The sequence below is a fragment of the Magnolia sinica genome, chromosome 1, assembly GCF_029962835.1.
Source record: "Magnolia sinica isolate HGM2019 chromosome 1, MsV1, whole genome shotgun sequence".
NCBI lineage: Eukaryota > Viridiplantae > Streptophyta > Magnoliopsida > Magnoliales > Magnoliaceae > Magnolia > Magnolia sinica.
In genome coordinates this window covers 41,377,549-41,400,193 of record NC_080573.1, presented here as the reverse complement: position 1 = coordinate 41,400,193, position 22,645 = coordinate 41,377,549, and the positions used below count along the sequence as shown (strand labels likewise).

At 40.1% G+C, this 22,645-nt stretch overlaps 1 protein-coding gene across 1 annotated transcript in view; it reads right to left on the bottom strand.

Annotated features, from left to right (window-relative positions):
• The window catches only part of LOC131245687 (uncharacterized), a 113,755-nt gene that overhangs the window by 29,206 nt on the left and 61,904 nt on the right, over positions 1–22,645 (bottom strand). The window contains exons 5-11 of the mRNA XM_058245298.1: positions 21,922–22,635; positions 19,607–19,738; positions 18,831–19,031; positions 18,682–18,737; positions 18,502–18,595; positions 17,147–17,237; positions 3,881–3,988 (exon numbers count right to left, since the gene is read on the bottom strand). Coding sequence (XP_058101281.1) covers positions 3,881–3,988; positions 17,147–17,237; positions 18,502–18,595; positions 18,682–18,737; positions 18,831–19,031; positions 19,607–19,738; positions 21,922–22,635 — 1,396 coding nt within the window. The remainder of the gene's footprint in view (positions 1–3,880; positions 3,989–17,146; positions 17,238–18,501; positions 18,596–18,681; positions 18,738–18,830; positions 19,032–19,606; positions 19,739–21,921; positions 22,636–22,645) is intronic.

Sequence of the window (22,645 nt, the reverse complement as noted above, 5' to 3'; positions counted from 1 at the left end):
TTAGGAGGCACATCTTATTCTTGAGGATTGGTAGTAACTTGCCCACTATCATGATATTCCTCCTACTATCCCTACTCTGATCAGGAAAGGGTTGTAGTTTCTAACAACTCTCATTTTTCTAGTAACTGTTTCCTTTGTGATGCTCCCCCATTCTTTGCTGGGGAATCATTTCAGAAGCTGGAAGGAAGGATATCACTAGTTCTTTTTTGCCTTCCATTTCTCTTGGTTTGATGAGGCTCCTTGAAATTGATCTTTCAAGTATTTGGGTGGAGGTGCCCACTCCAGATTTGCAAAAGATCATTTTGATTCCTTCGGATTCCCCTTGGAAGTTGCATCTAGATGCTAAATTTACAAGCAATCTGTTCTCCAAAGCTCAAGCTTCAATTTCTTTTATTGCCTCTTTGCGTAGGAACGCCATGGAGAAGCTTGCCCACGTCTCATATTGTGGGCCTCATGTGCGGTTCTTGTCTTTAGCTGATTCTCCTATTTTCTTGTAGGCTTTTTCTTTCTAGCCCGAGTGTGGGCAGCTCCTGCCCCTGGCCCAAGGTGTGGGCTTTCCCTAAACCGGGTTGTAGGTTTTTTCCTTGACCTAGGGTGTTAGTGTTCTCTTTCTTCCTCGTGTGTTGGGGGTTTCCTCTTCTTTCTTTTTTTTTTTGGGCTTCTGACCTGGTTGGTAATAAGAGAGTTTCATTTCTTACCTTAAAAAAAGCATGTAAGCAGTTTACACCTAAAACTCTTTTCAAGTGTAAAGTGTTTACAACTTAAAACTTTATAGGCATCCAAATGACCCCTTAGCCGTCCCAAACAAAGGCCACCTTCCGATCTTTTCTTTTGGACATCTTTCCAACACACAAGGTGGAATTTATGACCCTCTGCCCTATCTTCCCACAAGAAGTCCCTTTGGATTTTTTACAATCCTTTTGGTAACTCCAACTGACATGTTAAACATGAATAGGAAGGAGACCAGGAGGTTAGAGAGGGCTGAGATTATAAGGATGCTTTTCAATCTTCTCTACAACCGTGTCTCACAAAGATGCAATGTTAGCATTCCTTCTAAAGGAGCCTAAGATATGTCACTGGAAGGCTCTACACCTTACACCCCAAGACCTTTGCGAAAGAGGCCATTAAATTACCTTCCATAGCTCCCCTGTCACCACACCTTTTCTTAAATTTACTCTTAGGCCCAAGACCACTTTAAATCCTAACACCCCTTTAATGATTTTTAATTAATTTCTCAAAGCCTCACATAATATGAGCATATCATTAGCCAATTGCAAGTAAGAAACAATCATCTCCGGTCTTCCAACCCTAAATCCTTCAGCCAAAGTCAAAGAAATAGCCTTTCTCATCAGCATACACAACCCTTCCGCCACGATTGTGAAGAGTGGGGGACAATAGATCCCCTTGCTTTAGCCATCTCAAACTATAAAACGAAGCCTGAGGGAGAACCGTTAACAAGATAGAGAGAAGCACTGATGCATTTTTTTATGCATTTCATCCATAGTAAACCAAACCCCATCCTTTTGAGAGCATGCATCAAAAAGTCCCGATCCACAAGGTTGTAGGCCTTTTCCATGTCCACTTTGCATGATAATCCAGTCTCCTCCCTCCTCTTTCTAGAATCAATTGCTTCATTCACTACTAAAATACCGTCCAATCTCTCTTCTTCACAAAAGCTCCTTGTAGTGAGGATGTAATTGACTCTGGCACCTCTCTTAGTCTTAAGGACAATGTCTTAGCCAAGATCTTGTAGACTCACCTAATGAAACTTGTAAGATTAAAGTCTTCACGATCAATATGTTCTCAATCTTTGGAATAAGGGAAATAAAAGATGAATTCATACCCTTGCTCAGGATAGCTCTGACATGATACTCCTTCATTGAATACATAACTTCTCTGTTATAGTTTCCCAACATTCTTAGATGAAAGTAAAGGAGAAGTCATATAGACCCGTCGCCTCGTTTGCATCCATCTCTCAAACAACTTTCCTAACCTACATCATCCAATCTTGGTCTTATGCAATCTTCTTTCGCATAGGGGCACTTATAAAGTCAACAATTATTTCAATACATGTGGGATCCTCCCACAAATATTATGACGATGGATCTTATGAATTTGGTTTCTCCAACTCCCATCTGTGATCTTATGTAAGAAAGAGGTATTTCTATCTCTCTTTCAACCAAATTGCCCCAAGCTTGTCTCGACATAGCTTCTTCTCTAGCTTGGATTGCTTGATGAGATGATACAAGGGCATCTTTCTCCAAGTGTCTTCGATCATTAAACACACTACTCACTCTTTTTCCATCAACGTCACTAATCTTGCCAAGCAACTCCTCTTTCCTCAACCTATCAACTCCAAATTTAGATTTGTTCCACTCTTTCAGCTTAATCCTAACGAATTCAAGTTTCTGCAATGATATATATCCAGCCCACCCCTCTACCACACATCCATTCCACCACTCTGCCACCATCTCCTTGCTTTACTCACCAATACTGGAATTGGAAAGGAATTGGCTCACACACAATACCCCTCAACTCGATGCAGATAGGGACATGATCCGATGCCTGTCTTGGCAACACTAATTGACACACCCATGAAGTGGCTTTCCCAGTCCATTGAGATAATGAACCTGTCCAACTTGCACATGACTTGCCGATCTTGTTTATTCGTCCACATGAAGCTTCCCCCACCTAGTGGGAGGTCAATGAGCTCATTTGAATCAATAATCAAGTTTCCTCATAGATGTTGGGACTTATGATTCAGCTCCTTGATAAGAGATGACACCTTTCTTACAACAATAGGAATAGATTCACTCCTAAACACCTATTCCTCTCCAACCAGATTGATCATATGACCATGAGCAATGCAAGATGCTTGGACCTTTCTTTGGCACGAGGAACTCCTTCATGCCAAGATAGAAACAACTCTTCCACAGACTTAGGCATAACCTAAGGAACATTTAAAACAGGGAGAACACTGTCCCAAGCCCCCTTCACAAAAGGGCAAGTGAATAAAATGATGCTCCATTGATTCTTCATTCTTCAAACAAGGAAGATTTGATAACACCGTCCCCCTTTTTCGTAAGTTGTCAATAGCTTAAAAGCTACAACAGTTCAATGAAAATTCGTCTAATTTCCCTCAAATTTCATGGAAAAAGCCTAAAAGCTACAACAAGTCAATGAAAAATCCTAGATACCATGAATCTTGACAAGAGGATCAGCATTTTCAATTAAGTGTGTGACACCAACAAGAGGTTGTTTCAATGGAATATGCATAGATATAATCAGTCCATTAGGTTTATAGAACACTAAAGAATAATAATTGGGATAAGACTTAGATGAGGATGATGACGTTCATGGAACACTGAGGAATAATAATTGGGATAAGGCTTAGATGATGTTGGTGTTTATAGAACACTGAGGAATGGCAACCGCACTGACACCAGGCCTCTCACAAGTGTGAAAGATCGAATCTGCTGATTGTGTTGGCCCTACTATCTAGATGCCTATCTGGGAAATATGCCGATCTGATCATCAGGTGGGCCACAAGTGTACACTGAATGTGGACCAATGATCAATTTCTCTTAATCACAAATTTCTTTTGGACACATGTAGCCCTCCTGATGATTAGCTTAGCCTGACTACAGTATGGGACTTGGTGACCGGCTTGGATCTTTCTTGAGAGGTGAGAGCCAAACAATGGCGTTACCTTGAGCACACCGCGCACTTAGCATTATTGAAACTAAATATACAGCGAGAAAATTAATTTAACTTCAAGAAAAAACCAGAACATGGAACACCACGGTCATCAGGTCCTACACATGGGAGATAGTAAAACTAAAACATCATAAATTTTGTAGAATGAGAAAGGATCACTTACAAATTCTGAGAATTTTGGGCTGAAGTTAACTGGAGCTTCCTTCAAAAACAGTTCCACATAGTGGAGCAAAAAGAGACCACAATCAAAAGGATTTTCTTGTTGTGGCAGCTGAAATACATGGGAAAATGATAACGTGTAAATATTCCATGCATTTTCAATGAACAAAAGAAAAGAAATGATTTAACTAGAATAAAGTAGAAATAATTATAGAGAAGTTTGAAAAAGAAATCGAATAAGAAAACCATGCTCCATTCCCCACATTATGAACAAAAGGGTGTGCTTTAAATATCCACGATATTGGCCGATATATCGCTTCTCCAATAGATGCGATACAATTGATGATTGGAATAGATATTCTACAATATGACAACAATAACATTGTTTCAACCGGAATAGCATAAATAAGCATAAATTAGAAAAAATCAAAGAAAGAAAAACTTTTTGCCAAAATTTTTTAGGGATTCCATTTGTGGTTGTGTTCTAACCAATGTTTTAAATATCGATGATATCGGCTGATATATCCCACGATATATCTTGTATCCCACTTGTGCGATACGAAATGCACAGGTAGTGCTGATATATCCCACATGTTCGATCCATTGAGCATTTTTAATTTAAAATCTTTTTTTTTGTTTTTGAAATCATGTTAAATCAGTATCAAATGGTTATAAATCCATTGGTTCATGTTTTGCATGAAAAATCATGAAGTTGAAGCTTTGATTTCGATATCCACTGGTTCTTCATGTTCTCCATTTTATTTATTTATTTATTTCAAAAATTTCCTTCAACCAACTGTCAATTGAGACTAATTTCGAAGTACTTGGAGTATTTGATGAAATGATCATCACATACACTCTAATTTCAAATTTTGAGAGTAGGTGGTCCGATTTGAGGAAAATTGGGAAAAAAACAAAATTTCCCTATTTCTCATAAATTGCTTACAACGTTGCACTCCAAATATGGAATCAAGCATGTCTGAGGGCTGATATACTGATTTGTTAAGTCCTTATTAATTTTTTTTAAATAAAATCATTTTTTATTTAATAATTAATAAAAATTTATTGAAATATTATTATTATTATTATTTTTAATTCCCTTCAACTAGCTATCAATTGAGACTAATTTCGAAGTATTTTGTAGTATTTGAACTTAGATGAAATGATCATCACATACACTCTAAATGTTATACATTCAATTTGAATATAGTTGCATTATTTCAATCAGACAACACATAGCTTAGGACCCCATACAAAGGAAACCTATTATGTGCACTTCTTTTTTGAGATGTTATGATTTAAAAGTGTGTATTAAGGTCTTTTTAAACAATCCCTAAAGTTTCATTGAAAAATATAACCATTTTTTCAATGTTTTCCCATGTTTCCCAAAAAGTGCGATAAATTACCTGATACAAACGATATATTCCGTGCGATAACCGATACGTATCTGTATCCCAAGGATGCGATACGTAACGCGATACCGACATTTCAAACATTGGTTCTAACAACAACACTTGAGACAATTTGCATTAGAACACATATTTGGTGGAGAAAGTGATTGGAGTGGGATTTTGGGACGGAACCCCAAAGGTGAGAAAATCATGTTTTTAAATTTGTTCTTTCTTCCAACAAATTAGCAACAAAATGTCTTGAAATCCATGCATATGCTAACTTTGATGCCTTGAAATGGATTTCAAGCAAGCAATTTGGATTTTCAAGGTGAAAACAGAAGAATTGGGTAAATCCGAGTTTCTTCAGTTTTCATTCACCCTTCAAAATTGTTATATAAAGAGTAGAAAAAAGTACAGATTGACCAAAGTCTTCCTTTCTTTTTTCTTTCTTTCTTTCTTTCTTTTTTCTTCGGAATGCTTTGAGTTCAAGTGGGTAATCATGTCTCTTTTAACATTTCCTGAAATTTCACCCCAAAAAAATCCCCCATTTTCCTTAAGTTTCCCTCACACTATAAAACTTTACATGATATTTCCCAATGTATCCCATGATATTTCCAATTCTTGACAATAACAATATTAAAAACATTAACAAAAGGGCATTCCAGGGTCAAAGAGTTTCATGAATGTTTTCAAAAGACAACACTTTTATTTATTAAAAAAGCATAAGAAACTACAATAGGGAGAGGCTAGACCTACAAGGAGAGGATCCAAGGACTCATTAGTTAGGGGATCTTCTTCAAAACTGGGAGTCTGCTTTTGAATTCCCTTCTCCACAAATATGATAAAACTGTCAAATCCTGATCCATGCCCGGAGCGATGAAACTACCACCCAAATCGAAGCAAGAATAGGAACGGTAGTGGAATTAGGAGACCAATGCAGAGACAAATCATTCCTGATGTTTGCTAGAGCTAGAGTAATCCCGAACCCCAGTTCTCCCCTTTCTATCGCAGTCAATCAAGAAGTTGACGGGCTATCCTTCCCAATCTGCGTCTTCATGGAACAACCCTTGATGATTGTGGCAGGCAATGCTCCTATACCAAGGGCGAGAGGAAAAGAAGGTGAGAATTAGATGAAAGCACCAGCTGGGCAACAGTGCATGGTAAGACAAACGTTCGTAGTAATGTCCCAGAGGATAAAAACTCAACTCAACAGGTGAAATCATGGGAGCCCAACGAGAGCAGTCCTGGTGCTCAACAAAATGCCAGTAAGACTGAACCTAGCAAGTCAGTTGAAATCCTGGCAACCGATGATAGTGGAAATAACTTTGTGAATTCCTCAAGGGCCGGCCCATCCACCACTTGAAGGGGTGCGAGCTGGAATCCATTTGCCCAGACACATCCCAAGAGTGGAACAAGCAAGTTGATCCTGGTAGGGAGGCAAAAACCCATAGCAATAGTTGCAATCAAAAGAATTTCACAGCAAAATCAACAGGATCCGAGAAATACAGATAGTCTGGGAATGAAGGGCAACAAAGTAAGCTTCATTGTGGAAGCTTAGCTAACCGGAAAAACAGCCTGGAACCTGTTCAAAACTTATACGACGAAGAGTCAAACAGAAACCTGCTAATAGGGGTTTCAAAGCTTATTCAGCCACCCAATCTTGAGGAAGAGGTACTAAGGCAGATTGGTATAATGCGGGAAAATAGAACTCTATTGAGTATGTGTAGTTCTAGATCAGTGGATAGTGGACTACAAGCTCTATGGACTGCTGAGAACATGGACTCCAAAGAACTCCCAGCTGATCATTTGGACCATGATGAAAACACTCTGGTCGACGATGTCATAGCAGAAAACCCAATTCTATGGGTAGACTTGAGAGGAGAGCTGGATTCAGTTGCGTACGGTTCTTATCACTTTATGAGCAAAGCGGACAAGGAAAGGGGCATGACATTGAGAAGCAGAGCGAAGGCAAACAAGGACAAGGGGCTGCTGATCCAGAAAAAAAAAACTGGAAGTCGAGCAGCGTCGCCTTCAGGCTGGGCAACCAAGTGGGGTTACCGATGATTAGTCTCATTTATGGGAACGCCAGGAGACTAGGCAATGCCCCATCAGTTAGGTATGTTAAGAAGATGATTAAAGAGCATAAAGCAAGTATGGTGGTGATACAAGAACCTATGTTAGAAGCATCTAACCTACCAAGGGTCAAAAGAAGTCTGGGACTCAAAACAACCATTTATGATAATATTACAGAAGGGAAAATCTGGATCATGCACAAGGATGTAGTGCAGTCAAGGGTGGTTGGGGCATTACAGCAGTGTGTCTCTTAAAATTGTATTGCAGGGTAGAAATAAGGTCACCTTCATATCGGCGGTATATGTGAGATGTGACCGAAGAGAAAGGGATCAGCTTTGGGAGAAATCATGCCAGGTAGAGTCCCAAGTCAATGGCCCATGGCTAGTCTGCAGAGACTTCAACACAGTTATCGACCCAAGTGAAAGATTGGAAGGACATGATCTGGATGCAATGGCGATTGCAGATTTCTCAAACGTGATAAACAATGCAGGTTTGATTGATGCGGGTTATGAAGGCTCAAAATATACTTGGTGCAACAACAGGCAGGCTCAATCTAGGATTTAGGCGAGGCTAGAGAGGATCTTAACAAATATGTCTTGCTTAAGGGAATTCCCATTGTTCAAAGCAACCCACCTTAATCGACGACACTCTGATCACTCTTCCATTCTTCTATCTATTAATGAAGCCAAGGACAATATCCCTAAGTCTTTCATGTTCCAGAGAATGTCAACCACGCACGAAACGTTTTTGGAAACAGTACGAAAAAGGTGGACCCAAGATGTGGAGGCCACCTGATGAGGACATCGTGCACACGCACGCCCGCACACCACCACCCCTACGCACGTACGTACGCAAAAGGAGGACCCCGCCATCGATCTGGCTCGATGACGACGTCCAGAGAGCGCCTCCTAGCTAGAAGACAAGTTTTGGTTCAGAAAAGTGGGCCCGATAGTCAAGAAAATCCTATAATGGGATCTCATGATTGTGGCCCACTCGTCAGATTGATTTCATATTTTAGGTTTTGCTTATTGTTATTATTTAGAACAATGTGAACGCTTTAGATTTCTCTGTTTGGTTTTTATTTTAGCTTACTTCATCGCCAAGTAATAGGTTGTGCACATGGTGCGAGTTTTGGAGTATAGGATTTTCCCTATAAATAGGCACCCTTTGTAGTTCTTTTGATTGATTGAAGTTAATAAAAAATTCCTGCTTTATTTTTCTGCTCTCTTCGTGAGTTGTGAAAGAATTCAAAAGTGGGTGCGAAGCCCTCCCTTTTCGAAGGGCTAACTACCGCGGTGCGAAGCCACATCGATCCTAATTCACCCCCATCTTCCATCATCTTTTTTTCCATCTTCCCCCACCATCCGTACTTCGAATTTGTCCTTTTGTTGCATCAGATTTCTTCATTACAGCAGGTTTTCAGATTTCGGCCCGCAGGCGAGCTGAAACTTCGGCGGAGCACTACGCACAAACCGTACATCGGATCGAGCTGAGATTTTGGGGTTTTGGAGTCCATCCCTGGCCGACCAGGGCCAAGGTAGCCTTTTTCTGAATAGTGGGCCCCACACACGTGCGGCCAGGATCACACGCACGTCCGTTTGGGCCATTGTTGCTGTCCACATGCGGGATCATCTTTTGGCTCAGGTTTTTATCCTCTTTTATCCTCTCATAGCCGTTTTTCATGAATCCTAACCCTAGGTTACATAATCCCTAATTGATTTGCCCCTTTTTATCACCTTAGGGTTCCTTGAATTGAAATTAGAGAATCCCTTGGATTAGGGACTGATTTTTATACATGAGTAGTTGATTTTATTTCCCTTTGACATCGTTTGGTTTATAATTTTTATTGGTCCAGTCCTAGCCTGTGTCGGCTTGGACCCGCATAGATTCTCCTTTTTAATTAAATGTTTGGATTTTCATGTGGGACGTGGAATTTGTTTGATTGTTTCTAAATTGGTAGGATCTAAGCCTGAAATCTTGTATATCATATTTAATTTTCCATGTCCTGCATCACCACCCTAATGAACTTGGTATTGGTTAACCCGAGGCTCAAATTTGCCCTAAGGGAATGCAATAAGAAGGAATTTAGCAATATATTCTAGAAGGTTAAGCAAGTAGAGGATGAGGTCCTGAAGGTAGAAAACGACTAATTATCTTCCCCATCAACCAAGGAATCTCAGCCCTTGAGGAAGCTAGGTCCATTCTAGCAAATGTGCTCCTACAAGAAGAAATCTTCTGGAAACAAAAGTCAAGAAATCAGTGGCTTGAGGAGGGGGATAGGAGCACCGAATTCTTTCACGATTTGGTGCAAGAAAGATATCAGAGAACCACCATGACAAGCATTAAAACAGAATTGGGGGCTACCTTAGAAACTCATGAGGAAATGGTAGAGGAGGTGGAAAGATTCTACAAGGCGTTATTTTCATCTTAAGGAAATTCCACCCCGCATTATTTCCTAGATTGCATTCCAGCTTTAGTCACAACATAGGATAATGAGGAACTACTTCACCCTCCAGAAATTGACAAAATTAAGGAAACGATTATCTCCATTCCGAGTGATAGTGCGCTGGGCCCGGATGAATTTTCTACATGCTTCTTCTCGGCTTGTTGGGACATTGTTGAAGAAGATGTGCACAGAGCCACCTACGAGTTCTTCTCAAGGGAACAAATTTCGAGGGCAATCAGAAGCATTATAGTGTAAATGATTCCAAAGAGGGCAAATCCCGAAAAGAAGACTGATTTCAGACCCATTAGCCTGTGTAACTGCATTTATCAAGTCTTCTCGAAAATAGTCGCTAACCAACTGTCCGCAATTCTCCCAACACTAATATTAGAAGAACAAGGGGCTTTCATGAGTGGAAGGAATATAGCAGAGAAAATGGCGCTAGCAAAGGAAATGATAGTGGAAATCGATCAGAAAGTTAGGGGTGGCAACATAATAGTCAAATTGGACATGGAAAAGGCCTATGACAAAATGGAGTGGAATTTTATCTTCCAGGTGTTGGCTAGATTTGGTTTTTCCATCTCTTGGGTTAACAGCCTTGATCCTTCGAAGATGTTGGGATTGTTGCTGGTTGTCAATCATGTTCAATGGGAGGATTTTAGGATTCTTCAAGCCATCGAAGGGGCTTCGCCAAGGGGAACCACTATCCCCAGGATTTTTCATACTTGCGCTAGAATCCCTAAGTCGTAGAATTAGAAGACTCATGGAATTAGGGGAACGCCAAAAGTTCCACCTTCCTCGCTCGTGCCCTACCATTTCCCATCTATTATTTGTTGCTGATATTGTAACACGCTTGAATGGTAGGAAATTGTCCATCGAGAAGACGGAAGAATTTTTGCACGTATGAAAAAGCTTTGGGACAGCGGATAATCTTGGCTAGGACTTGCTTCCTATCTTCAGCTAAGATATCTAGGGAGCAAGTGGAAAAAAAAAATAAAAATAGAGAGGGCTACGGGCCTAAAGCAGACGACTCGTCTCATGTATCTTGGAGTCCCATTAATTAAAGGCAGGAAGAGGGTAACCTTCTTTTAGCATCTCGCCTAAAAAGTGACCGGAAAAAAATGAGGGATGGAAATGGAAGCTTCTTTCTCCAGCCGGGAGGCAAATGTTCATCAAACATGTTCTTTCTACCTACCCCATCCATACTATGCCACCCTCAATATTCCAATGCAAACCATCAACAAGATGATGCGGCCCTTGCAAAATTCTTTTGGGGGGAATATGAAGGCAAAACCAAAAGCCATTGGGTAGCATGGAAAAAATTATGTGTTCCAGTGGAAGGAGGCTTAGGAATTAGGCGTATGAGGGAGATTATGAAAAGTCTTAGGATTAAAATATGTTTCTCTGTAATCCTTGGAAAATCTCTATGGGCTAAATTTATGAAGGCGAAATTCCTCCCGAAGACAGGCTACAACCTCCAAAGGGCTTTTGTGGAGTAGCCCTTTGTGTTATTTCCCTTTGACTATTCAGTATTCCAGATGGCTGATTGGCAGGGGCCAATTGAACTTATGGAGCCATAACTGGACAGGAGAGGGCATGCTCAACGAAATGGAGGGAGCTTGCATACCGGAGGATCTCCGTTCTGCTACGGTGGCTAGTCTAAGGACTGACAAAGGTGATTGGGACCTGACAAGTATGAAGGGGGCTGGTTCCAACTTCCAAGAGAACTGTTATCCCGAGTTAGAGGCAGCAAAATCAAGGTCAGCAATAGAGAAGATAAGCTAATCTAGTCAGCATCCCCATCAGGGAACTTCACTACCAAATTCGCTTAGAATCTCCTTAGAAGCAAATGAAGCAAAAAAAACAATGGGCGCAATGGATTTGGAACAAATACGTTACTCTGAAGATATCGATTATGACTTGGAAAGTTCTCAATTGCATGGTCCCAGTGGGCACGGCTGTCCAAAAGGTCGGTGTACATCCGGCTTCAAAGTGCTCGTACTGTGGCCCATAATCAGAAAATGCAGATAATAGAGAGCAAGGAAATCAGATGATTGCTTAAGGAGGTAATGGCATGATTGTGGCTCCACAAAATCCTGAAGGAAGATTAAGTGGGGGTGAGGACAGAGCTGGGGGTGAAACCAGAGTGCAAGCCCCAATCCACAGCCAAGCCTCAGACTCGCAATCTTTGGACAGATCAGACCACGCTTAGCAAGAAGACTTAAATAGACATCCTCCCAGCCATCACACTCATTTCCAAGCAGAAAATGCCCCAGTGGACCCCAATTCAGCCCCAGCTCCCCCATAAAAAGGCAACCAAGGCCTCCAGATCAGGATTCTTATGTAGTAGAGTTCATAAATGGCCTTTTCTGTAGAAGTCACCTCACCTTGAAGGCATGGAGTCATTTCAGCCTAATTTTAGACGTCCAGTGTATTCCTAATCAATTCATAGCCTAAAGAATTCAGCAATGGACCAGCTTGGGAAGGAAATCATCATTTTTCAAAACATTTTGGGGAATCATTCCCAACTTTATTGTGTGGGAATTATGAATGGCCTGAAATTGCAAAATGTATGAAGGAAAAAACTGCTTCAGTGGGTTGCATCATCTCTAGAGTCAAGATCCGGTTAAAGGAAATCTCAAGATGAATGCCACAGGATAACCATATCAACTTCAGTGAACTTGTGGGACTCCAAGCAATTGCAAGGAATAAGCAGGGCCCAGGCTTATCAGAAAAGGGAAGTGTTTATCTCTAGATGGAAGAAGCAGCCAATAGCCTGGGTGAAACTAAACACAGACAGCTTAGCAAGAGGGGACCCAACAGATGGGGTCAAAGGTGGCATATACCGAGATCATGAGGGGAACGAACCTATTATTCACGTTCTACAATCAATATGACAAGGTCTCTCCAACAATGTCACAAAAGTTAGCTCTTCTCGATAGGATCAAGCTCCGTAAATCTGCGGACTACGAAATGTTATGTTGGAGCTCGACTCCCAAATCATCGTGGACTATGTTAGAAAGGAGATCCATCATGGAAGATTTGGTACATTTTGGGGGAATTAAAACAGGAATTGGAAACCGTCTCCTTTATGACATCCCATATCCCAAGATAAAGCAATTCGGTAGCAGGCAGTCTCACCAGGATTGCCAGCAGAAACAGAGGAAATAGGATCATCCATAATAAAGAGGACGTTCCAAAATTGGTACGGGGAGCGTTGACTCTAGATCAAGTAGGCCTAGCAAATATCCGGGTGAGGAGCAGACTTAAAGCCCTTTGAGGATAGTAGTTCAGAGGTGGAAAATCCACCCTCCTTGTTGTAGGGGCCTCAGCTCTATCAGATGGTAGGCTCTTCATGGGGGGTGGATGAAGATTGCATTGTTTGATGGCTGGCCAGTTCTGAGCTTGCTGTTTGGGATTCAAAGTTCTATCCTGGTTGGATGTTTGCAATTCGCGCCATCTCAGTCCAGGATTCTGCTAGCCCCTACTTCAGATCTTTGCCCAAGTCCACTCTTCTCTGCTTTCAGGTGTCTTCGAGCTGATCTGTGGTGCATGGTGCCTGCTTCTGTGTGGATCTGTGAGGGAGTTTGGCCACGGGGTGTTGATTGGCTTCTGTCGGAGGTTTGGATGCTGTGTGTAGGGCCTCGCATGCGGGATATGGCTATCACCTTCAACAGTCTCATCAGCTATAGCAGCACCAGGCTTCTGAATATCAACAGCACCAGCATTGCAACTTCAGTTAGTTCAGTTCTCCTGGGTGTATTCTTTGCTATTGCAACCTCAGTGGGGGGTTTAGTCTCTCAAATAAAAGACATACTGATCTCCAGAAGCAGTCGGTGAGGGAATTGGGAAGGTTTCCTTCGGTGCTGCCAACTCTGTAAGAGCTCTGTATAGTTTGTGGGAGTCATTTGTGTAGAGGCCCAGATGAGGAAGCGAGTTGGTTCTCCTATTGGAGTTGTTGGCTTGGAGTGAGGCGATCAGATGCTAGCTCTACGCGCACGAGTGAGGGTAAAGGAGCTATGTGCGGTCTTTGTTGCAATGGCTACTAGAGATTCAAATGTAGTGGTTGGAGCTCTCTGGCAAATTCTGGTGAATCCTGTCATTCCGGTTCTCCTCTCTGTTGTGCTGAACGCTGCATATCTTCTGGTTGCAGTTTGTATGCGGCAGTATGCTGGAGAGTCTCAGAAGTTTGTCCGTCTTAGTGGAGCTTTTCCCCGCAGCTTTGCTTCTGTTCTCCATTCTAGCTTGTCATGCGTGGCATTGGCTGGAGACTCTTTACCAGTCGATGTGGGATTGGATTGGTTAGGTTGACCTGGTTGGGCTTTTCTTAGAAGGCAGATTGATTAGCGGTGTTTATTGGCAGTTCCTTTTGGTATTCTGAGCACAGGATGCTTCTGGCCTGGGCCTGCTGCGGTGGAAGAGTATATGTTGTAGGCGACTTTTGGTCACAATGTAGGCGGCCTGCTGTGGTGGCAGTGTGTTTGTCTTGAGGCAGAAGTGAAGATTGGTCTGATTCCTGTCCATAGTAACATAAGCTATGGTGGCAACTTACAGCCTGAGCTTCAGTTGCTAAGACATGATCAGCGACACAGCTTCAGCAAAAGCTTGCTGGCTTGGAGGGTGAGAAACTAGGTTGAGTTGGGGCAGTTGCCACTTGAAGTTGCGAGGCGCTTTTAATACAGGACCCTTAGCAGTTTAGTGCAGGAACGAGGCTCTGGTCCTGCTTGGGCTGCCTTTTCCCAGTCACTGGTTGGGTACCTTAGAAGCCAAGGTGGCTGAGATCCTTTTATCTGTTCATATGGCTGGGGAAATAGCTAGATGATGTTGGGTGCCTTCTCTATCTATGGGTGCTACTGGGATTTCGGATGGTTGTGTTACAGTGAACTGACTAGATCCCAAGTATGTCATGTGATGTTTTGTTTGTATAATTTCTGTGCCGTATAGGGGCAATATACGATAGGTGAGGCCCATTTTCCTTTTGTGGAGCCTGCCCAAATGAATGTACAAGCAATTTTGATTTAAGAAAGCTATGGGTGGCGTGCTCCCATCTTTCTGTAAATATAAAAAAGCTGTTTTTGTGATGAAGATGATCAACAGTTAGGATTGTGTCAAGGCCCGCCATAAAACAGAAAACCAATCCCATATAAGGCTCCAAAATCTTCCATATTCTAGTTGTATAACTCACATTGGAGCTCGTACCCTCGCGGAGAGCATAGAAAGATCTCAACAAGAATTCTTATGCATTTCTAAGGCCAATCTACATCTGTCAATACCATCCCTGGGTATGAAAACACTTTAAGCCATTGCAAGGAGGGGGCGTAAAATCCCCGATCTCTTCCTCCCTAAGGTTTATTCTCAAGCCATCATTCTAAACCGTTTGACCTCCCACTGTAGTGATATGTTTTTGCACTGATGTTCCTTCATACACTGCCAACCTATACAGAACTCAGTAATGAATTTGGATATAACACTACCGATACGAGAATTTGGATTTCTTGACTCCTTCCAATCTAATTAATAGCTCTCAAGAGTCAAGACATTTGTCTGAATCTTCTAGGAGGCAAGCCAGGGAACCAACCTCCATTAGATACTCCATATTTTCTCAACATAACATTTTGCAGATCTTTTGGATTTTCCCCGAATCTCCACCACCACCATTTGCCAAGCAGGGTCCAATTCTTTCAAAACTCTCTCAATGCCTATCCCACCTTCATTTTTTAATTGCCAGACATCAAGCCAATTGAGAATCTAAAATGCATGGCAGCTGCCCCTTCTTTCTAGAAGGAAGTTTCTTCGCAATCACTCAATTGTTCTAGCCACTGCCATAGGCATTTGGAAGAGAGAAATAGTAGACCAAAAGATTTGACGGAATTGCCTTAATTAAAGCTATTTTATCCCCCAAGAACAGGTAATTTCTTTTCCAGGTAGTCAGTTTATCTGGATTCATTATATATGGCAAAAGTATGTTGCCAACTGCCAACCTGACGCACCCACCTTTATCTGGGCTTGGACATAGGCACTACGCAGTAGACTATCACATAGGTTGATTGCAATCAAGTGCTATCTAATAGTCTACTGCATAGATTCATTACAATCAACAAGCGGAAGGAACACGATTCACGTAGCTGCCCCCAATTAGTTGGGATAAGGCTTAGATGATGATGATGATGATGAAGTAGCCAGCTTTTTCTCAATCCATGCAAAACAGAAATCCAAAATTTCCTAATTTGACTTTACAAAACCAAAAAGCTATCCCAATATTTAATCATTTTGCTCTATGACTGACTTTAATAACCTTCAAGGAGTTCTCTCTCCATAAAACTGAATATGCTTCCATATTGGTTTACATGCCAACATTTTCAAATGCATTTATAGAGAATTTATTTGTGCTCTGTCAATCCTACCCACAGGTTGTTGTAGAGATAAACATGATATTGGCCCCCATGGATCTTCTCAATAAGATAAAGAGAAACCCTATTGGTGTCCTAATGGGTCCAAAAAAGCTAGGACAAGATTACCACAGTTTTGAGATCACAAATTATTAACATTTCAATGTCAAGAGTGACACCCACATCCAAGGAAGATAGTCGACACAAGATACCACAAAACCCGCCTTAATAAATCTAATTATCTGGCAAATTTCTACCATGATGACAGAATGGGCTGCCACTAGATTGGAATTCAAAGGAATGTTGTGTTTAAGTATCATAAGCTTAGTGGAAGTCTCAGGCTCCAGATCTAAGTTTAGGAGGGAAGGGCTGAAAAAATGACGGTTGCATGAAACCTGTTGCCGCAGGCACAACTAAAGTTGAACATGGTAGTTGTCTTTGATAGTTGTGGTCCAGCTTAGATTGGAGTGGTGAGAAATGATAAATGTTTAGTACTGGCCTTCTTAGGTCCTTGTAGTGCAGAGGATTCAATATCTGCAAACATACACGCTCTTAGAGGTTCCCACATTTTTTCTCCAGGAATCTTATTGTGGAGGGAGATTATCAAGCAATTTTTCGGTGGGTAACGGAGTCTTGGCAAGGCCCTTGGTGCCTAGCTCCTTGTATAGCTGAATTGAAGGTCTTGTTGGACAAATTTGGAAATCAGTTCTCCATTGTTACGATAGAAGGATGGCATGCCCTAGTCAAAATCAGAGAAACAAGAGGTTCACTCAATATTGGCCAATCCCCGCATTTGTAATATATTTAGTACTGTCTTTCATTTCCTTAAAAGAAAAGAAACGAAAAGAAAAAAAAAAAAAAGAGCATAGAAAAAGGAAAAGAAAATATTTACAATCAAGTCATACGGCGATTCTCCCTGATCAACAAATATAATTATAAGGAGTTAAGATACTGACCAAAAAAGAGAGACAAACCTTTGGAGGGACAAATTGCAGGTTTGAGAATTTTAAAGAAACATCTTTGGATGACTCCCCTTGTCGTTCTTTCCACTCCTCCCATAGATAACTATCCTCCCAAGATGAAGAAGTCAAAGTCAACTCTAATCCTTAGAAACTTTAAACACCACAAAAGATACAAGTAATAAACAAGATTTATTTATCGAACAAAAATGGTGATCATTGATAATGCAAAAGAGGACTAATACACAACTATCCTCTCAAGATAAAGAACTGAAAGTAAACAATAGTTCTTAGAAACTTTAAACACAACAAAATATATAATTTATCAAACAAGATTTATCTTTAGAACAAAAATGGTGATCGTCAATCATGAAAAAAGGGTCCATGTCATATAACCTACGATACAAATACTTCAAAATGGTTAACATATTCATATAATATTGTGTCCTACTCTTCAATTTTAGGTGTAAAATCCATACTCATGACCTAATTATGTGCTTGCATCATATCTGGTTGCTGTAGCATAGAGCAAAATCAGAAAGGTTTGACTCCTGAAAATCGGAAGAGAAGTGAAAGATGATTTGAAATTGAGACCAAATCTAGCTTGAAAACCCAAATTGGATGAAATGCTGGCTACCATTAAGTATACAATGTGATACTAGAAGTTTTGCTGCAACTTCACTTTGAACCACTACAAAATGACAAACAACATGAAGATCTATTTCCAATCCAGAATAGATATGCCTGAGCAGTTGGTAATAGAATTTTCAGGCATTAGCTAAAATGATATCAACCAAATGAATCATGTGGCATAGAAAAGAATCACTATTGCATGAAACATCAAACTGCCTAAGTGGAAAATTCACAAATGATAAAAGCCTTGGCCAAGGAGAAACCTCCATCACATAAAGAAATCATAATCTACTAACTGTTTTGAAAATTGCCTTCTAAGCATTTACGCTGGGAATCAAAACATGGATTAGAAACCATATGGAGAAAACATTGATTCTGGAAGTTCCATATGCATTTACTTTCTAAAACAGTTTTCATACAAGGAAAACATATACTGCATTTTTTATATGGAAACAGGTGTTTCTACAGAAACTTTTTAGGAACCTATCATCCAGATCAGACAGATTGTTTTCTTCTTCTTTTTTTTTTAAAAAAAAAAAAAAAACTGCCAATGGTAACTTAGTTAGGATAAGGCTTTGATAGTGATAGTGATGGTGATTGGCAGAAGCAATTTTATTAGAACAAGCTTAAAGATTACAAGTATCCGTCAAGGCAATGGATTAAAAAAAACCCATCCTTAAATAAAAGGATAAGAAACCCTACATAAACTAGGACAGAAATTGAAGGAGACCATTCACCTTCGCATAAGATTTTCTAAACCTCCATGCGTTCCTTTTCTAGAATTCATGTGCAATATGCATGGTACTTTAGGTGCCTTTTCAATTTCTTCATCTGAAAGACAAAAATATAGCATGAGCGATAGAGAGACATTCATGCTTGAGAAAGAAATGGAGATTCTGCAAATACTGGACGCTTGCCTTTAAAATAAGCTACTTCTCCAGGATGACAAATAACCATCAAACTCCAATGAAGACTGTCATTCAACATACACCAATTCACAAATTTGGACTATCAAAGTTAACTTATTCATAAGCGGAAAATATGCATCAAGCGAAACTTTTCTTACTCGAAATTTACAGGTATGAAGATGTAATCCTTTAAAAATATATCTACTCTCCGTGTCCATTTACGAACACGTAGGAAAGCTGCCTTCCCTTCTTTTGCACTTCCTGGATCATTGTCTAGATCAGCTAGCTTGCGGAAGAAAAAACAGTTGAAAAAATGGAACCTATGCTTGTCCTCATGTTGCATTTTATTCTTCAAGTATCTGCCATTCAAGTAAACTATCATAAGCAACATCTCTGGAAAGTTGAATTGAAGCACTCATGTAATAATTATAATAAAAAAAAAAGAAAAAAAAGAAAAAGCTCACAGTATGCATACACAGCAAAATGGGTATGATTAGAAAACTTCGAGGAACAAAAGAGAGACCAGATTGAACGAGGAATGCAGTCAAAATTTCTTTAATTTATGATCCTCTTTCTCCTTCCATCAAAATAAGCCCATTTCTCACATATAGTCATCCTATAGTTGCACAAATCATGAAGCAATGTGGCAGCCGCAACATGGGTAAAATATCAGGCTTGAAAGAGAAACACATACTTACAGTGTGTCTGATAATGGTAAAACTGAAGAATGCACTGTCTGAATAGTGATTAAATGGAATGAACAAGCATGATGTATACAAATGAAACTTCATAGACAAACCTTTGTCACCTAGCAAGGATCAATTTTTGCTCCATAGTAATAAGAAATAACTTTAAAAAGGAACAGTGGATGTGGAAAACAAGTGTTTTAGTCCTCAACTAGAAGAGACATGGAAGTTCCTGCATTTCAACTTACTTAAGATAAAAGTCAATGATAGTGTCATTGATGAATGTCCCTGGTTGCAATAGCTCAACGTCTCTCTTACTAATTGAAACAGCGTCAGGATCTCCTTTTGGATAGATAACATCTTCAAGAGGCTCATCCATACTGTAATTTTAAAATTAGTCAGTGTATTGACTATGAAAAGAATAATGGGCAAACCAGAAGTTCCTATTAAAATTTGAAATATGATGTCATTATCAGCCTTTAAAATGGGAAATAATTAGCGAAAGTGAAACTAACAATGAATCATGATGCAAGCTGGTTAAATACCTAGATATGTTTTCATACATGATTGGGTAAAGATCCAGAGAATACTGAATATATATATATATATATATATATATATATATATATATATATATATATATATATATATATATATATATAAAACCTAATGAAAAGTGATGTACCATTACATATGCATTTTCATCAGTGGAAAATGAATCTATGGAGAATTAAGAGAATATAAAAGATTTTTTATGGATGAGTAAAATTCATTAAAACGAAAGGCCAGAAAGGATCAGAGATACACAAAGACAACAAAACACAATGACCAAGGACATCGTGTTAACAAATATGTGCCAGATTTGCAACACCAGATTCACTAAAAATTACATCGACAACAGTCACAAACAATAATCACAAGAAAATTTGATCATCATAGTGTTGTTTGATGAATGTCTCTGGCTGCAATAGCTCAAGCCTTGAGGACAATGAGCTGCTAAACCTCAAGGGGATCCAAAGGCCATAAAAAAGAATCAACAACCCAAAGTAAGATGATATATAAAGATCCTGAAAAGGCCACTACGACCACTTCGATAGAATTTCCATGATCAAAAGATCAGTTAACTCTTTGCAAACGAGAACCCAGTGGCTACATTGCCCCCCAATGTTCTCCACGAAAGTTTCAAGCAACCTCGATTTGTTTTTTTTCTCAAAAATGCTGCTTCTTTTCTTTTCATAAATCCTATAAGACAGCCATGAGAAGCACCTTCTAGAGTGTATTTCCATGCTTCTTAAATGGGCCAGCTTTCCATATTTTAATTATAGCTGCCAATATACCTTGAAGAACCCATGAGGGGCCCTCGATATCATTAATTGATTACTAATCATCCAACTAATAAAAAAGCCTCTGAAGCAAATGGAAATCCCCAAAATAGTCGATCATCTATCACATAGGTCATTTCCTTGATTATGATTTATGTAGGGACATCTATCACATAATTCATTAACCGATTCATGCTTCACACGGTTTCACCACACAGGATCATGATTGCATCAAGTGCATGTCTAACGCTGAATCAATCGATCATCTATTCATCCATTGTCCTTTCGAATCAATATCTACCTCATGTGCATGTCTAATGCCAAATCAATCAATCATCTATTCATCCATTGTCCTTTCGCAAGCCGAGTGCGGTCCACTATCCTTAGAAGATTCAATTTTGCTTGGTCTATGCCTTTTGATATCAGAATCTTTTATTGGCTTGGTGTGGTGTGTCTTTTCACAAGGAAGTAAGTCTTATGGAGACTTCGCTTATTGGCTGGCTCGTGGACGATTTAGGGAGAAAGAAATGGAAGGTGCTTCTGAAGTGAAAGCAATCAGGAGGAGTGGGTCGCTAGTAGAGCAATGTTTCTTGTAATTGAATGGGCTGTGGGCCTGGGTTGCTTTGAAAAGTTTTAATTTTATTTTTCTCTTTCTGGTTTGTGTATGTTTTTGTTTGGGTTGCAGCTAACGCCATCTCAGCGCTTCTTTTTTCTTCTCAATGAAAGTCTCTATAACATTTCAAAAAAAAAAAAAAGATCGCATCAATAACCCAAGCTCTAATGGGAAGGGGGAAAATGAAAGGAAGCAGACTACCAAAATCTGTGTAGAGTTGGCTCTAATGTGAAATGCTAAATTATACCTCACAGCTAGGCATTTCGACAAACATGCCCAACCATATATTTTGATGGCATGCATATGGAAAGATACCACTAACCACTTCAAGAATCCCTTCCCGCCTATTTGATGTAAATGTTAATTTAGGTATGCATCCCAGGACTTGAGCCAACTCACCACATAACCATTTCCAACCCCCTACTTCTTCAATTTAACAAATGGACATGAGACTACGAACCCGTTGTTTTCCGCATCTAAGGCCAGGGCAAAGAGCCACACACCTAGGCATTCTCATTCTATCTTTATACAATCAAGCATCACAGGTGGTCGGCATGCTTGCTTGAGACCACAAATGCCAGCCTTATATGCACAAAAAAAAAAAAGTCTCAAGGAGTCGTCTAATGACCTGCTAAGATTTGTCGTGCTTCTTGTTTTTGTTGTCGGTATTTCGTCACAAATCATCACAAGAGTTGTAATGGATTGTTCATTGTGAATCTCTTTTACTGCCAATTCTTTACCCCTCCAAGCTTTATCATTACTTACTTTGATCTCATGTTCTCGATTAATCTCATCAACAATATCCTTGGGTGTACTGCGCAAATTTTTCTGGAGTCGATCCTTGACCGAAGCAACAGTCCGTTTCCTACCAGCTTGTCGATGCGTTGTTGTGTTTGGCATTGTTGACTCATTCGCAGCATTACAAGTATGGTTTCCCTTCAAGGATTTTATCTTGAATGTGGGCTTGTCAGGAAGCTTGCATGCATGTATGCGCCATGAGCAATCGCATTTTATGCATTTCGCCTGATAATGGCCACCACTGGACCTGGTTCGCTTGTACTGGAAATTCGAATGTATGGCGTACTCTCTTAAAGCCTTGTCGAAAGCATTTGCATCTTCAAATTCTTGGTCTTGTTTTAAAATTGACATCGTTTTTGGCATGTCATTGACACAACTATCTAGCAACAAGCGGTCCGTTTCGCGCAAGTCATTTGATGCACTTAGAACATCATTGTTATTGGCATTAGCATCGTGTGAGAAAGGTGCAAGTGATTCATTACTTCCACGTAAATATCGCAACGATGCTTGAACCTTTCTAGTATCAGCATTCTGCATCAGATTACTGAAGAAAC